Raw genomic sequence first — 18,810 nt, 5'->3', positions numbered from 1 at the left:
CTTGAAGGCATCAGAGTTGGTGCATGAAAGCAGCATGCTGTGTAACCGTGAGTGACTTACTTGGAGGTTTCTCTTGTGATCGCAAGATCCTGTTGGATGTCGATAATGTAAGGTGCCGCAGGCCTGCTTCCCTTGTTTAGTGGTGAGACAGGCGATGAGGAATCAGTGTGGTCTCAGCTGTAGCGAGACCTAGGCCTCAAGCAGCAAGCTTGCCTGCTGCTGTGGTCCAGGCGACAAGATGCCAGAAGCGGTGTAACACTGTGTCTGGGCTCAGTTGGGGTTATGCACCTTGGCCCCAGACGCTGCCTCATTCAACTGTATTTGTGTACGTTTTGAATGACAATTAAACTTGAGTTGATTTTGATTTTTGATTCTCAAGTCCTCTCTGGATGAGCTCGACGAGATGCAACCAAGACATTTTCCCATCTCTTCTATATACCTGTGTTGTCTGTTATTGATTATTGAGAGTAAGGCAGGATTAGGAGCTCAACAAAGTTTTTATAATAGTTGCTATATCACAGCTCTATGTAGTATTACAGGCTTTATTTTTATCTGCTTTATCTGTTATACCACTTGCATTAAAATACTCCCAAGTCAGACCTTCATTATCTGGCTTTGCCTGTTTTTTTCTATTGACTTACTTGACTTACAGTGGCATGCAAAAATTTAGGCACTCCTGGTCAAAATTTCTGTTACTGTGAAGTTAAGTGAGTAGAAGATGAACTGATCTCCAAAAGTCATAAAGTTAAAGATGAAACATTCTTTTCAACATTTTAACAAGATTAGTGTACGATTGATGGTGATTGCTAAGTTTGTGGCCAAAGTTAAAATGAGTCAATTTTAGAAAACCTAACACATTTATTTTTCAACATAGTCCCCTCCTGCATTTACACACTTAGTCCAGCGGTCGTGGAACATACGGGTCCCTTCTTTGTAGAAGTCGGCGTCTTGGACCTCCAGAAGTGGTCTACAGCAGGGGTGATTGATAAGTTCGTGGCCTAAGATAGAAGGAGATGAATTACACAGATCCCGTTACATATATGTGCAATTCACCTCTTTGAGTGATTATGCAGAAAGTTTCAAGTTAATAACTCATCTCCTTCTACCTTAGGCCATGAACTTATCAATCACCTGCTACCGACCATTTCTGGAGATCCGAGATGCCAACTTCCACAAAGAAGGGATCCGTATGTTCCACGACCGCTGGACTAAGTGTGTAAATGCAGGAGGGGACTATGTTGAAAAATAAATGTGCTAGGTTTTCTAAAATTGACTCCTCCTACCTTAGGCCACAAACTTATCAATTGTATTATTTTTGTTTTGTACAATTTTAGAATGAAGAAAAGGAAAGGAGCATCATTCAAAAGTTTGCACACCCCAAGAGATTTGAGCTCTCAGATAACTTTTACCAAGGTCTCAGACCTTAATTAGCTTGTTAGGGCTATGGCTTGTTCACAGTCATCATGAGGAAAGGCCAGGTGATGCAAATTTCAAAGCTTTATAAATACCCTGACTCCTCAAACCTTGTCCCAACAATCAATAGCCATGGGCTCCTCTAAGCAGCTGCCTAGTACTCTGAAAATTAAAATAAATGATGCCCACAAAACAGGAGAAGACTATAAGAAGATAGCAAAGCATTTTCAGGTATCCGTTTCCTCAGTTCATTATGTAATTAAGAAATGGCAGTTAATAAGAATGGTGGAGGTCAAGTTGAAGTCTGGAAGACCAAGAAAACTTTCCGAGAGAACTTCTCCAGGGATTGCTAGAAAGGCAAATCAAAACCCCCGTTTGACTGAGAAAGACCTTCAGGAAAATTCAGCAGACTCTGAAGTGGTGATGCACTGTTTTGACCAGGGTTGCCCAAACTTTTGCATGCCACTGTAACTTCTACCTTCTCCTCAATCACTCCATCTGATGATCTACTGCTCCAATTCCCAACCCTCTTTCCTCAACCCACCCCCACACCCCACCAAACAAAGTTAACTCATCCTGAGTAGCCATAACAACCTTACTTGCAAGCATTTTGATGCTCTTCCAGTTTAGGTGCAAAGCATCCTTTTTGTGCCATTCCCACCTGCCTTGGAAAAAGATTCCAATGATCCAGGTATATGAAGCCTTCCCTCCTACATCATCTCCTTAGCAATGCATTCAAATGTACTATTGTTCTATTTTTACCCCTCACTAATGCACAAAACTGTTGGCCAGCAGTTCCAGAGAAAATCATAGCCATTTCAAAGAAAGACACAAGCACCTTACTTAGCACATTCCCAGGAACTGGTGCATTGAGTGACTTGGCAAAGCTTTCATTATATACTACACTCTTAATGCACCCTTATTGGTTGAGTGAATATGAACAACTTGGTTTTGTTCGGCCTCCAACTTGGACATGTCTGACAAAGTGTTAAGCTGGTAAATTTTGACTTTTCTCTTCTAATATTTGTTAATAAAAATATTTTTCATCTAGGCCGTATGTTCCATAATGTGTTGGTTCTCTGTGGAATGCTATTAAGTGAGGTACAAGTTTAAATCTTTAACTTAAGTGCAAGCACTGAACATGCAGGACTTTACTGAGTGACAAGTGATGGCATATCTGTCACGAAATTACATGTGGAATGGTAGAGTGGAGCCTATTCCCTCTAGAAGCCACTCAGGTCATTTAACAGTCCACAACTGGTAAGAATCAAGATTCCTTTTTTTAAAATTGTACCTTTGCCACAGATTTCGTGCTTTTATGGTGTTTTAAGGGGGTTATGAGCTATAGGGAGAAGGCAGGAAATGCAGTTGAAAAAAGTCAGCCATGATTGACTTGCAGAAAGGCACGATGGGATAAATGGCCTAATTCTGCTCCTATATCTTATGCACCTTTGGTCTTTGATCATGAATACACCCTTATTAGTTGCTGGCTCAACATGACCTCATCATCACCTGACCTTCTCTCAATCACATCACCACCTCACAGTCATAAGAGCAGAAATAGGCCATTTGGCTCATCAAGTGTGCCATGCCATTCTATCATTGTTGATTTATTATCTTTCTCAATCCCATTCTCATGCCTTCTCCCCAAAACCTTTGATGCCCTGACTAATCAAGGACCTATCAATCGCCAATTTAAATATACTCAATGACGACCTCCATGACCATCCATGGGAATGAATTCCACTGATTCACCACCCTCTGCCTAAAGAAATTCCTCCTCATCTCCATACTAAATGGATGTCCCTCTATTCTGAGGCTGTGCCTTCTGGTACTGGACTTGCCCACTATAGGGAACATTCTTTCCACGTCCACACTATCTAGGCTTTTCAATATTCGGTAGGTTACAATAAGATTTCCTCCCACCCTGCCCCACATTCTCCTAAACTCCAGTGAGTACAGCCCAGAGCCAAACACTCTTCATACATTAACCCTTTCCTTTCCTTTCAATCTTGTCAAATCTTCACCGAAGCACAGCGACAATGTTCCCTGCTTACCTTTGCCTACTTTCTGGGAAAGAAGACTACTGTTTTAGACAGACGCTGTTTAAGGTTTCTGCTTTCAAGCTACGGTGACCACATCAGTTTTTAGTTAGTGCCTCTGTTGGCCAATTATTTATAATTTTATATTGTTCTGTACATTTCTAATTAAAACTGAAGAAACTATCCGTTCCGAGTCCACATTTCTCCCTTTGTGCTTGGGCCAGTGTGGAACACCTATCAGGAAGGCTTCACCGTCAAAATGGACCCAGTGGAGAGAAAGCAGCTGAAATTGACCCTGAATTTCACTGGTCAGGCAGGAGAGAAGTTCAAGTCAGTAGAGATTGTGTTGGGAGAAGTGGGGACAACGACTCTCAGAGAGCGAAGCCCTGTCCAAACAGGAAGCACTCGCAGTGATGTTTCAGCAACTCGCCACAGACACAGCCAGAGTCAGGTGGCTGCCATTACGGCTCTTGCTGCCCCTGTCCAGCAGCTCCCTCCCAGGACAGTCCAACTTCATATCCTCCTCTATAGCAGTCCCATCAGCCTCAGTCATGAATGACCTGATTTCTTTGGCTGCTTCTGGACCTGAACCAAGTATTCCTCCCTCAGAGACTGACCCTGACAGCTGCAGGAACTTCATTACCCAGTATGAGCAGACTTTCCAAGCCCAGCCAGGTTGGTTTGGTGATGATACAGGTAAAATGGCTTACATGGAGATTCTCTGAGATGATCTCTCACTCAGCCTATTCAACACCCTTCCAGAGCAAGGCTCCTATGCAGCCTAGTCTTTCCAGCAATAGTCGAGTTCAAGAGAGTGTTTGATCTTCCAGTATGAGGTCAGGAGGCTGCCCACTGATTCCAGGACCTGCGATAAGGAAAAGGGGCAGTGAGGGACTACGCAGTAAAGATCCGCACTCTTGCGGTCGGGACAGGGTGGAATGAGAGATTATTCATTACTGCTTTACATGTCCACCATGATATCACAGTGCATGTTGCGCTGAGTCTCCTCTGTCTTCACCCCCTTCCTTGTCAACCAGTACTCAGTCCAACAGAGGAGCCCATGCAGGTGAATGGCCTACATAACCTCAGGAGGAAGGAGATCACGCAGGGGAACGGGCTGCAGCCTCTACACTAACAAACATCAGTAAAAGTGGATACACATCAGCAGGAAGTGGAATTCTGATGGGTTGATTCCCCATGCAACCACCTTCCCCTAATCCAGTAATGTTCTCAGCTTCCCTGTCATGGGGATCCCAGGCCTATGAGCTTCAGGCATTTATTGGCTCTGGGGCAGTCAGGAACTTCATGGATATCTCTCAGGCTCAAAGGAGGGGAGTTCCCACACAACAGTTGAGAGAGAATATTGAAGGCAAGACTCTTGTTGGCTGGCCTCTAGGCACAGGCATGATCCCCCTTTCCACAGAATCCCTCCAACTTGTGCCAGAGGGCAACCACAGGGAACAGCTCTCTTTCTAACTTTAACTGCTGCTGATGCTTGGTCTGCTCTGGCTATCTTGGCACAAACCACAGATCGACTGGTTGCTAAAGGTGCTCCAAGAGTAAGGACAGGCATAATGGTCTAAATGTCTAGGTCCAGCTCAAGCTCCTGTCTGCATCTTCCCTAGCGTGGACCTGGCTGGTGTTCCAGCCATATATACTGACCTTCTTGAGGTCTTCTGTAAAAAAAGGTCACCACCCTGTCTCCACACTGGCCATATGACTGTACCATTGACCTCTTACGTGGTTCTAGTCCTCTCCAGGGTGGCTCTTTTCCCTCTTATCTTGAAATCGTGGCCATGGTAGAATACATCAAGGAGACATTGGCCTTATGATTTATCCCTCTGTTAACCTCACCATCAGGGGCAAGATTCATTTATGTGAGCAAGAACGATGGCAACTTTCATCCCTGCATTAATTATCAGCCCCTCAACAACATCATGGTGGGGGGGGGGGGCATCACATGATGGCGTAGGGTCGAGACATTGGGAATCCAGCTCCCTTGTAAAAAGTAATGAAATGGGTTTAAATGAAGAAGAGTTAACAAATACCTACTAGAAACTATTTATAAGCAACTCAGGATTATCTTTTGATATGGCTCCTAAATTGAAACAGAAGAAAGCTACTACTTCAAAGACTGCGCAAATCAGCGGGGGAAAAGGCCTAACCGTCTCGGCGAAGCCTCGGACTCAAGTTGGATCTCCTCCCGGCGAAGTGCATGGCACTTCTGATGATGCAGGACAGGAAGTTGCAGCAATGTCGGCGGTCTCTAAGAAGAAACGGCAAGAACGCATGCACAAAAGTATGCATGAACGGATATTAACAAAACTACAAATCCCAGCTATGGCTGGAAGTGAAACTGGAAGAGAATCAGAAGAAGAATCAGACTCTTTGGGAAATTCAAAGGAAGAAAAAGAGGAAAAGGAGGAAGAGATTAAAGGAGACATGAAAGATATCCTGATATATATGACGAATGAATTAAAAGCTATAAGAACAGATATGAGAAGGATGCAGAATATACTCGATAATGTGGTGGAAAAACAAAAGAAGATGGACAATAAAGTTAAAGAGATGGAAGTAAAAGTGGAAGAAAACACTGAAAGAATAGATAAGATAGAAGACAATAATCTTGCCTGGACAATAGAAAGAAAACGGATGTTGGAAAAAATGGATGCGCTTGAGAACTCTAGTAGACGAAATAATATTTAAATTGTTGGTCTTATGAAAGGTACAGAGGGAGAAAATCCAATAAAATTGTTTCAAGAATGGATTCCGAAAATTTTGGAAATGAAAGAAGGAAGTCAAGTAATTGAAATTGAAAGACCACACAGAGCTTTAAGACCAAGACCTCAACAAGATCAAAATCCAAGATCAATTTTGATAAAATGCTTAAGGTACCAAGATAAAGAAATGATCTTGAAGGCAGCTACTCAAGGTGCTAAAAAGAGAAATGGGCCATTGATAATAGTAAGGGAAAAGAGTTTTTTTTATCCAGACATAAGTTACGATCTTCTGAAGAGGCGGAAGGAATTTAATCCAGTGAAAAAATCTTTATGGGAAAATGGCTATAAATTTTTATTGAGCTACCCAGCAAAATTGATAATTTTCCTGGATAACGAAGGAAGAAGTTTTTTCGTCGACTACCGGAAAGCGGAGAAATTTGTACAAGAATTACCTGATGTCCATGAAGAGAAGTAAAGAATTATAGAAATGAAATGGACTAATGATGAAGACTGAAACAAGGTTGGACTTGATGGACATTTATAAGGAAAAAAAATAGTCGAGGAGTATTAATTGGGAGTAGAGACATTAATTATTTTCTTTTTTTTCTTCACTAATATATTTTCTTTTTTTTGCGGGGGAGCTGGAGGAGCTCCTGATCGATGGCTGTGAGTTTCATGAGTACAATCATGGCAATTGCCATGACCCGTAAAATGGGGGGGGGGGGGGTAATGTTGTGTTCTTTTTATTTGCAACATTAGTGGGTGGGTATTTTGGGGTTTTTTTCTTATATATTAGTTACCTTTCTTCTATTTTTCTTCTTTTTTGCCTGGATGGTTGGGGAGAGACTCATAGCAACATGGAGAATTAAAATTCCCAAGAGTTCCCAAGGTATTATGAATGATTAATTTACTTAATGTTTTAAGTTTTAATGTTAATGGAATTAATGGACCTGTGAAAAGAAAGAGTTTTAACATATATTAAGAAAATGAAAGATATAGCTTTTTTACAAGAAACACATTTAACAGAAACAGAATGTAAGAAATTAAAGAGAGATTGGGTTGGAAATGTCATTGCAGCTTCATTTAATTCAAAATCGAGAGGAGTTGCAATCTTGGTTAATAAATCTTTACCAATTAAAATACAAAATATAATAATTGATTCTGTGGGGAGATATGTGATTATACTTTGTCAATTTTTTTCAGAATTATGGACTTCTATGAACATTTATGCACCAAATGAAAATGATGCAAAATTCATACAAGAAGTTTTTTTGAACTTGGCTGATGCACATGATAAAATATTAATAGGTGGAGATTTTAATTTTTTAGATCCAGTTTTGGATAGGTCAACTAAAGTTGCTACAAAATCTAAAGTAACAAAACTAACTTTATCATTCATGAAGGATTTCAACCTGATTGATATATGGAGAAAAAGTAATCCAAGAGAAAGAGATTATTCATTTTATTCAAATAGACATAAAACTTATTCAAGGATTGATTTTTTTTTATTATCAAAAAATATTCAAGGTAGAGTGAAAAGTGTGGAATATAAAGCAAGAATACTGTCAGATCATTCCCCCTTGATAATGACAATGGTAATGATGGATAAGGAGGAATCGAACTATAGATGGAGATCTAATTCAATTTTATTAAAACGTCAAGATTTTTGTGATTTTATGAAAAAACAAATTCAATTTTTTTTGGATACAAATCTACATTCAGTTGAGGATAAAATTGTATTATGGGAAGCGATGAAAGCATATTTAAGGGGTCAGATTATAAGTTATACATCTAAAATTAAGAAGGAATACGCAGCAGAAATAGATCAATTGGAAAAAGATATCATAAAGTTAGAAAAAGAATCTCAAAGATATATGACAGAAGAAAAACGAAGACAACTTGTTAATAAAAAACTACAATACACTCCAGACATATCGTACAGAAAAAGTAATTATGAGAACTAAACAGAAATATTACGAATTAGGTGAAAGATCACATAAAATTCTTGCTTGGCAGTTGAAAACAGAACAGGCTTCTAAAACAATAAATGCAATTAGAACAAGTGTAAATAAGGTTACATAAGCCTTTAGAAATTAATGAAACTTTAAAAAAATTTTATACTGAACTATATCAATCAGAATCACAAAATAAGATTGCTGAGATTATCTATTTTTATCACAAATAACCCTTCCAAAATTAAATTTGGAAGAACAGAAAGGATTAGATATGCCCTTTACATTAAAAGAGGTTGAAGAAGCTTTAGGATCACTTCAGAGTAATAAATCCCCAGGAGAAGTTGGTTTTCCTCCTGAATTTTATAAAAAATTTAAAGATTTGTTAATTCCTCCTTTTATGGAATTAATATACCAAGTGGAAAGAATGCATAAACTCCCACAATCTTTTTTAACAGCAATCATAACTGTATTGCCAAAAAAAGATAGAGATCCTTTAAAACCAACATCATATAGGCCTATTTCTTTGTTGAATACAGATTATAAAATACTAGCAAAAATTTTATCTAATAGAATATCTAAATATTTACAAAAATAAATACATATGGATCAAACAGGTTTTATTAAAAAACAATCAATGGATAATGTAACCCGGTTGTTCATTTGGCACAAAAAAGAAAGGAAATGAGTGTGGCAGTTGCTTTGGATGCAGAAAAAGCATTTGATAAATTGGAATGGGATTTTTTATTTACGGTATTGGAAAAATATGAGTTAGGAAAATCTTTTATACAATGGATTAAAACTTTAAATACTAATCCTCAAGCTAAAGTAGTTACAAATGGTCAGATTTCAACACCATTTTGCTTAACGAGGTCAACTAGACAAGGCTGCCCATTATCACCTGCTTTATTTGTATTGGCAATAGAACCATTAGCTGAATTAATTAGAACAGATTCAGACATCGGGGGTTTTAGAGTTAATCAAGAAGAATATAAGATTAATTTATTTGCTGATGATGTTTTGATTTATTTAACAAACCCATTGCAATCTTTGCAAAGATTATCTTTTAGATTGGAAGAATATGGGGAAGTATCAGGGTATAAAGTAAATTGGGATAAAAGTGAAATTTTACCACTTACCAGAGGAAATTATAATCAATGTCGATTAGTAACTCAATTTCGATGGACAATAAATGGGATAAATTATTTAGGTATTAGAGTTGATAATGATATAAAAAAATTATATAAACAAAATTATTTGCCATTATTAATAAAAATAAAAGAGGATCTTGATAAATGGATGATGTTACCAATAACATTAATAGGTAGAGTTAATGCTGTAAAAATGAATTTATTTCCTAGATTGCAATATTTATTTCAAACTTTACCAATACAATTACCTCAGAAGTTTTTTCAAGAACTGAATAAATATGTAAGGAAATTTCTTTGGAAAGGAAAGATGTCAAGAATATCATTGGAAAATTTGACATGTAAATTTGATTTAGGAGGGTTACAACTTCCAATTTTTAAGAATTAGTATAAAGCAAATCAACTTAGATTTATTGCATCTTTTTTTGATGAAGAAAATCCGGCATGGATTAGAATAGAATTAGATAAGATAGGTAGAAAACATACCAGAAGATTTTATGTATAAATGGGAATCCAAATGGATACGGGAAAAAAAACAATCTCCTATATTAAGACACTTGATTGATTTATGGAATAAGGTAAATATGGACGATGAGATAAAGAAATCTTTATTAGCAAAAAGAACTTTAATTCAAAATAGGCTTATTCCTTTTACAATGGATAATAAACTTTTACATAATTGGTTCCAAAAGGGGATTAAATATATAGGTGATTGTTTTGAAGGAGGTACATTGATGTCGTTTGATCAATTCAAAAATAAATATAAAATATCAAATAACACTCTTTTCTGTTATTTTCAATTTAAAGCCTATTTACGAGAAAAGGTGGGTCAAACAATGTTGATACCAAAACCTAGTGAAATAGAAATATTAATTCAGAAAGGAAAAATTAAAAAATTTACATCTTGTATGTATAATTTGATTCAAAGACAATTAAGACAAAAATGGGAATCTGATTTGAATGTTAAAATTGATGGAAAAAATTGGTCAAGATTATGTTCTGATAATATGAGAAATACAATAAATGTTCTAATAAATACAATATAATTTTTACATCAATTATATATAACACCACAGAAAATAAATAGATTAAATTCAAATATGTCTGATCAATGTTTCCGATGTAACCAAGAAATTGGTACTTTTTTACATTCTACTTGGTCTTGTTTTAAAATTCAACCATTTTGGATAAATTTTAGACTTTTATTGGAACAAATTACTGGAGTACAACTCCCAGATAGTCCACTATTATTTTTATTAGGAGACATTGAAGGGACAATACTGAAACTTAAATTGAATAAGTATCAGAAAAAATTTATAAAAATTGCATTGGCAGTAGCCAAAAAAGTTATCGCAGTTACTTGGAAATCTGATTTATATTTAACTATGGATCATTGGAATAATGAAATACATAGTTGTATTCCACTTGAAAAAATTATGTATAATCTAAGAAATGAATATGATATATTTTTGAAAATTTGGTTCCCATACTTACAAAAGATAGGATTAAGTACATAGGTCCTTTGAAGATAAAATTATAAAGTAATTGGGGAAAGTAAAAATAAATATCAAAATTATTTTGAACTCCATGGAGCATGTGGGGATCCTCCGATAACCAGGCAATCTTTCTCTTCTTTCCTTTTTTTTCTTTCTTTAGATAAGGGTTAAGGGGGGGGAGGGTTAATATTATTTTTCTTACTATTTTATCATCACATTTATTCTTTGTAATTTCTCAAATTTAATAAATAAATAAATAAACAACAACATCATGGTGAAGGGCCATAACCATCCTCCCCTGCTTGCCTCAGCATTTGAACATCTCCAGCAAGCAACCATATTCTCCAAGATAGGTCTGCATAATGCTCACAGCCTGGTTTGCATCCGAGAAGGGATGAGTGAAAGACAGCATTCAACACCCTAATTGACCACTATCAATATCTTATGATACCATTTGGTCTAGCCCACGCTCCTGCCATTTTTAGGCCCTGGTTAATGGGGGCAATGGTAAATCAGTTTGTTTTTGGGTTTTGGATGACATTCTTACTTACTCCTGCTCTCACCAGGAACACGCCCAGTGTGTCCAGAGGATTCTCAGACAGCTCCTCGAGAACAAACTTCCCTTCAAGCCAGAGAAGTATGAGTTCCACAAAGAGCAGGTGTCATCCTTGGACTACATTCTCATCCCTTTCAGTGTTCAAATGGACCCATGTATAATTCAGGCAGTTACTGACTGCCAGACCATCTAAAGTCAAACAGGAGAAGCGCTTCAAGGACAGATCACAAAAACCTCTCCTACATTTGTGACGTCAAGAGCCTCAACTCCCACCAAGGCAGTTGGACTCTCTTCTTCACTAGGTTAATTTCACCCTCACCTACCGTCCTGACAACAAGAATATCAAGACTGATGTTCTCTTCTGCCAGTCTGACATCACTAAGGACAACAGCAATCCTAAACACATCCTGGCCTGCACATTTTTCAGCTGCCTCAGTGATTTGATGAACAGAAATTTCCCAACAGGCCCAAATGGCTGTTTGTCCCTGCCACTCTGCACCCCAGAGTAGAGTCTCTGTTCCTATCTGGGGATTCAATGGATCCTGGAATTTATAAAGAGGCTATTTTATTGGCCATCTGTATCCCAGGATGTCCATAACTTTGTCCCTGCCTGTCCTGCTTCTGCCCAGGAAAAGAAACAACACATCAGCACCCTGCTGGTTGCTCTGCCTATGCCTCACTGCCCCTGGTCCCACCTGATGACCCTGGTCTGCCTCTATCGGATGGGGCCATTACCATTCTGGTAGTTTTAGACCGGTTGTCTAAAGCAACCCACTTCATTGCTCTCCACAAGATCCTGTCAGCTCGTGAGACTGCCACTCTTATGGTTCAACATGTCTCCAGGCTGCATGACTTCCTTCAGGACAAAGGTCTGATCAAGGGCCACAGTTCATGTCCTGTTTTGGAAGGCTTTCCTTTTGCTTTTGGAAGCCACAGCCAGCCTTACATTAGGTTTCCACACCAATCTAACAGCCAGACTGAGAGATTGAACCAGCAGCTGGAGACATCTCTGCACTGCCTTATCTCTTCCAACTCCACAACTTGAAGCTCTAAACTGGTTTGAGCAGAGATTGCCCACAATAACCTCCAATCGTCCTCCACTGGCATGTTCCCCCTTAAATGCCAGAAGTGATTCCAGCTATACCATTCTTCCCTGACCAAGAGATTGATGCGGAAGTCCCTGCTGTTGAATAGTCGGTCCAATGCTCTGTACCCAGAAACAATAGGCTCAGCAGTCCAATCTGTTCCAGCAAAAGGCGAGTCTGCTCAAGCCAGGGGAAAATTTGTGGGACCATTCGTAGTGGTGAAGGTTCTATCAGCAAAGCCTCCCATAGGCTGCACCTTCCATTATCCAACAGGATTCACCCAGTGTTCCATGTTTCCTTGCTCAAAGACAGTGACTTCCTCTCCCCTTGCTCCAGTCACACCACTCCTCCACCTGGCAGATGTGTCCCTGGTCTATTCTGTGCGGCTCCTTCACTGGGTGAGGGGCTGGGTCCAATACCTCATGGATTGGGAGGGTATGGCCCAGAGCAACATTCTTGGGTTCAGGCTCAAAACATCTCATCTGGGTTTTCCAGCGAGTCCAGGTCTCTGGCACCTTGGGAGCTACACAAAGGGAGTGGGGACCCTGTTACAACAACAGAGTCTGCTGTGGAGTCCGGGAACTCTGCAGGCAAGCAGTTGGAAGAAGATAGCAATCACACACATAAGAATGCATCTTCCAACCAATAACTATTTCTTTGTAATTGTATTTAACTCCTTTCCTTTCATTTCAGTCTTGCCAAGTGTTCACCAAGGCACAGTGACGACAATGCTCTCTGCTCACCTTTGCCTATGTTCTGAGAAAGAAGACTAGTGTTTTCAACAGACACTCTTAAAGGAACAGTATAAATTTTGTTTGAGTTACTGCTTTCCAGTCACGATGATAGTGTAAGTTTTTAGTTGGTTTGAGTGTTTTTAGTTAGCAGCTCTGTTGGCCTAACACTTATTATTTCCCTTTGTTCTGTACAGTTCTAATTAAAACTGAGCAAACTGTTCACTCTGAGGCCAAGTCTCTCCCTCTGCACTTGGATCAGCACCAAATTCAACACTAAAACGGAGAGAAAATCCAAAAATATGAGATGCAAAGGGACTTGGGAGCCCTTGTGGAGAACACCCTAAAGGTCAACTTGCAGGTTGAATTGGTGGTGAGGAAGGCAGATGCAATGTTAGCATTCATTTCAAGAGGTCTAGAATACAAGAGCAGGGATGTGATGCTGAGGCTTTATAAAGCACTGGTAAGGCCTTACCTTGAGTACTGTGAAAGTTTTGGGCTGCTCATCTTAGAAAAAATGTGCTGGCATTGGAGAGGGTCCAGAGGAGGTTCACAAAGATGATTTCAAGAATGAAAGGGTGATCATACAAGGAACGTTTGATGGCTCTGGGTCTTTACTCACTGGAATTCAGAAGCATGATGGGGAAATCTTTCGAAGGTTGAAAAGCCTAAAAAGAGTAGATGTGGAAAGGACATTTCCATTGGTGGGAGAGTCTAGAACAAGAGGGCACAGCCTTAGAATAGGGGGGCGTCCATTCAAAACTGAGATGCGGAGAAATTTTTGTAACCAAAGGGTGGTGAATTTGTGGAATTTGTTGCCATATGCAGTTGTGGAGGCCAGGTCGTTGGTTGTGTCTAAGGCAGAGATTGACAGGTTCTTGATTGGACATGGCATCAAAGGTTACGGGAAGAAGGCCGGGAACTGGGGTTGAGGAGGAAAAAGATCAGCCATGATTGAATGGCGGAGCAGACTCGATGGGCAAGATGGCCTAATTCTGCTCCTATGTCTTATGGTCTAAGTTCCTGTCAGCCAGCCCATCATTTCTTAGATATGGGGCCTGAAGCTGCTCACAATACTCCGTGCGGTCTGACCAATGCCTTATTAAGCCTCAGCATTACATCCTTGCTTCTATATTCCAGTGCTCTTCAAATGAATACTAACATTGTGTTTGCCTTCCTTGACACTGACTCAATCTACAAGTTAATCTTTAGGCAATGGTGCACGAGGACTTCCAAGTCCCTTTGCACCTCTGATTTTTGAATTTTCTCTGTTTAGAAAATAATCTATTCCTTGACACCTTCTACCAAAGTGCATGGTCATATACTTCCCTGTACTGTATTCTATCTGTCACTTCTTTGCCTATTTTCCTAATTTGTCTAAGTCCTTCTGCAGACACCCTGCTTCATCAACACTACCTGTCACTCGACCTATCTTCATATCATCTGCAATCTTGGCCACTAGGCCATCAATACCATCATCTAAATCATTGACATATAACATAAAGAAGTGCTCCTAATGATGACCCCTGTGGAACATCACTAGTCACTGCCAGCCACCTAGAAAAGCCCTCTCTTACACTCTGTCTCCTGCCAGTCAGTCAATCTTCTATTCATGCTAGTATCTTTCTTGTAATCATCCTTACTTTTTCTTATCATCTCTTCTCAACCACCCCCTAGGTGAGATCTCTAGCTATGTCTTCTTTCTAGTCTGCTGGATGCTGACAGTTATGTAACAGACCATACTTCAAATGGTCTACCCCTTTAATATTCTGCTGGGCATCTTTAGTCAAGGTTCCAGTATCAATCCAAAATGGCCTTAATGTACAATGCCCTGACATGTTTTCTAGAACAACAATGTAATCACTGGTCATTTCCTGGGTCTCCAGTTGTTGGTCCATATTTCCTCGTGTGACATCAATTGGAAATAAGGTTGCCTGCATCAAATATATGTCTACACATAACCAGATTATCTTCCTGCTTTCAGACAACGTCTCACTAAGTGGCTCTAGCCTTGCCCTCATTCTCAATGATATTATTAATCAGAAAAGCATCTCCATCCTCTCCATACAATAGATCGAAGGGGCATTCACACTTTGTTCTTGCTAACAACATTTTCAGTATGTCTGACCCAGAACTGTCCTGGTATTTGTTCTGAATGCTGCTCTGTCAGTTACAAAACTGAGCTTTACTTGGAATCAATTTTCAGTACCTTATAACTCCCGCTGTGCTTTGGTCTGCACCTTACCTCTTTGTGATTGATTGTGAATTTTGACATTCTTGCTACAGAATTACATGATGGTGATTCTTTGCAAGCTCCTCCTCATATCCTACCAGTATAGAACTGGCATTCTCTGTGTAGTTGTAGTATTTAAAGAAGCCTGCTGGCAGAGTACACAAGCAAATACACAGGCATGAATAGGCTGCGTCCCTTTTTCAGAGGAGCTCCTCACTGACACCTCTCTAATACTCTGCATAAACTTTGTGGCACCTCTGAGAGCAGTTATCACATGACACAATCCTTAAATAATCTGAAACGTTCTCAACCAATATTAAGTAAACTACATAGCTGAGTTTTTTTTAATTCATAATAATAAATTCCATTATTTTACAAATATCAATTTAATCATAATGCTCAACAGCAATTTAGAAGGGAAGGATTCTGCTTAGGATGAGTGCAGATTCAGTAAAAGACCGATGTGAAGGGACTGCCTTAGGTGGATGCACTCAAGACTGCAAGTGTGTAGCAGCAAATATGAGGGATTGTACAGAGTGTGATTCTGATGACAATAAAGCATGTAGAACATAGAACATTACAGCACCGTCCAGTTCCTTTGGCCCACAATGATGTGCCAACCTCTTAACCTACACTAAGATCAATCTACTTTCCCTCCTACATTGTTCTCCATTTTTCTATCACCCATGTGTCTGTCTAAGAGTTTCTTAAGTGCCTCTAATGTATCTGCCTGTACCACCACCCCCGGCAGGGCGATCTGTGCCCCAACCACTTTGTGTAAAGGGCTTACATATCCCTGACATCCTCCATACTTTCCTCCAATCACCTTAACATTATGACCCCTGGTATTAGCCATTTTTGCTTTGAGAAAAAGTCTTTGGCTATCCAATCGATCTACACTCGGTGACCAGCTCCTGTACCTAATCAATTGGCCACTGTGAGTATTTTGTGGTCTTCTGCTGCCCTAGCCCATCCATTTCTAGGTTCAACATTTTGTCCATTCAGAGATGCTCTTCACACCATTGTGGTAATGCATGGTTATTTGAGTTACTACTGCCTTCCTGTCAGCTTGAATTGAATTGAATTTCAGTTTATTGTCAGTTAGAAACCACAAATTCAATGCAGTTAAAAATGAGGCAACGTTCCTCCAGAACGACATCACAAAAGCACATGACAAAACAGACTACACCAGAAAATCCACATAACATCTGTCAATCCCCAATCCAAAGTCTGGAGAGGCTGTTGCGTATTAATATACCATCTTAGCGCGTTCCCCAGAAAGGAGCTCCAAAACCACCAGACAAAACAAGACTACCCAGACACACCAAGTCAGGAGACCAACTCTACCACCCAACAAACCAAAAACTAAAGCTACAAGACCTACACAAAACCACATAGTTACATATAGTCATAGTTAACATATAGTTACAACAGTGCAGACAATACCATAATTGATTTAAAAAAAACAGACCATGGGCACGGTAAAAAATAGTCCAAGATGTTAAAAGACTATAAGCTTGAACCAGTATGACAATCCTCCTCTGACCTCTCATTAATAGGATGTTTTTACCCACAGAACTGCCACACACTGGATTTTATTTTTGTTTTTCACACCAGACGCTGTAAATTCTGCAGACTGTTGTGTGTGAAAATCCCACGAGATCAGCAATTTCTCAGATAGTCAAACAAACTTGTTTGGCACCAACAAGCATTCCACGGTCAAAGTCACTGAAATCTCCGAACAACACTGAAAGTCTCGATCATGACTGAAAGCTTTTCTTCATTGAGTTGCTGCCACATGATTGGCTTTTTAGATATTTGCATAAGCGAGTAGCTGTACCTAATAATTGCCACTAAGAGGTATGCCTCATATTATCTTGTACTCCTCTATCAAGCTACCTCTTATCATTCTTTACTCCAAGGAAGAAAGCCCTAGTTTGCTTAACGTATCCTCATAAAACATGCTCTTTAATCCAGGCTGCATCCTGGTAAATCTCCTCACATCCTCTCTAAAGGTTGCACATCCTTCCTATAGTGAAGTGACTAGAACTGAGCACAATATTCCAAGTGCAAGATATGGTGCAGGCTTGGTAGACGTTGTAAGATTTTTTTTTAAAAAAAGTTAACTGGAGAAGGGACAATTTTGAATTGACAAAGATACATCTGGCTCAGATAAACTGCAATAAAGGTTGACGACCATTAACATGTTTGAACAATGAAAAGCCTTTTAAATTTAGTGCCATTGCCATGAGGGAGAACATGTGTGAAATTCTACCTGGGGCTCAGAGGATTACTATCACGAAAGAGGATAAAATAGAACGAGAGCAGATGGCAAATGCCAAGTTACCATCTCAAACGGCAATTTGGTTAAGTAAAGCCTTCAGCGGCAAGTAGGTAGAAGGCATTTAGTTATTTCGTTTCTGGGAGATTTTGAAGATTTCCCACAAAGAATCTCCGTGGAATTTCATTGCAAAAGACACATTTAAAAGATAGCCGGAGAGAATCAAAATTACAGACAGGTCTGGAAGACTAAGAAAGCAACTGAAATACAGTTGGTTGTTAATATTTCTCTTTCTGTATGTTCAGTCTTGTTAATAGTACAATCTAAACCCGGAAACGATGTAATTCTAAAGAGAATTCCCAGAATCAATGAGTAGCATAAACTCCGGGGTAAGCGAATACATAACACGCATTACAAGTCTGTACAATATTGTTTCTCAATCGAATATGCTCATTGCTCTTAGGATCGACAGCAGGTTGAGATGGTGTTACCTGAGTCACAGCGGGGTGAAAATAGACCAGGTTAGAAGTAGTCCACCTACCTTTCATATTCAGCCAAGAAGCGAACCATGACACTGAAAGAAAAGCACCAAGAGAGAGTGCCGTTAAAACCCTTCCATTCCTGAGCCTCATTTCATGACATCCCAGAACCGTACTCATCGAACAGAAGATCGTCTTTGTGTAATGAATTAATGTTTCTAACGCTCTCCAAAAGCCCTGCTCTCAATTAACTCCTCCGGCTGGGTGAGCTATTAGGGAATCTCCGCGTTCATATCATTTTCTCACGCCGCCTTTCTCTTTCAAGTGTTCAGTATCTTCAATCATTTCCATTTCTTTCTCTTCCGCCAGGTTTTCTCTCTCCGACTTGTTCCGTTAAGCACGTCGTTTCGCTCGGTGTCGGGTAGCTAGCTCTCCTCCGCTCAGACTACCACTCAATCGCCCCTCGACTCCGTCTCTCCCCGCCTTGGTTGGAGTGTGTCGCCGTTCCTTCCGGAGTATTCACACCCGAACTATCTGATTTACCTCACAAAGTTTCTTGTTTCACTTCTCTCTCACAACTGTTGGTAACTCTTCTGTTCCCTCTTTTCAAGATGTTACGTAAAGACACATCTTTACGCTGTATGTTTGTCACTCCAAGGTTATCTCTCAACCGT

At 39.6% G+C, this 18,810-nt stretch overlaps 1 protein-coding gene across 1 annotated transcript in view; it reads right to left on the bottom strand.

Moving 5' to 3' along the window:
* The window catches only part of LOC132390846 (alpha-1,3-mannosyl-glycoprotein 4-beta-N-acetylglucosaminyltransferase B-like), a 195,777-nt gene extending 176,967 nt beyond the window's left edge, over nucleotides 1-18,810 (bottom strand). Inside the window, exon 1 of the mRNA XM_059963386.1 lies at nucleotides 18,199-18,810. Coding sequence (XP_059819369.1) covers nucleotides 18,199-18,316 — 118 coding nt within the window. The 5' untranslated portion in view covers nucleotides 18,317-18,810. The remainder of the gene's footprint in view (nucleotides 1-18,198) is intronic.

This window comes from Hypanus sabinus, chromosome 3 (assembly GCF_030144855.1).
Source record: "Hypanus sabinus isolate sHypSab1 chromosome 3, sHypSab1.hap1, whole genome shotgun sequence".
Taxonomy (NCBI): Eukaryota; Metazoa; Chordata; class Chondrichthyes; order Myliobatiformes; family Dasyatidae; genus Hypanus; species Hypanus sabinus.
The sequence above is the reverse complement of the archived record's forward strand: the minus strand, read 5'-3'. Positions and strand labels throughout refer to the sequence as shown.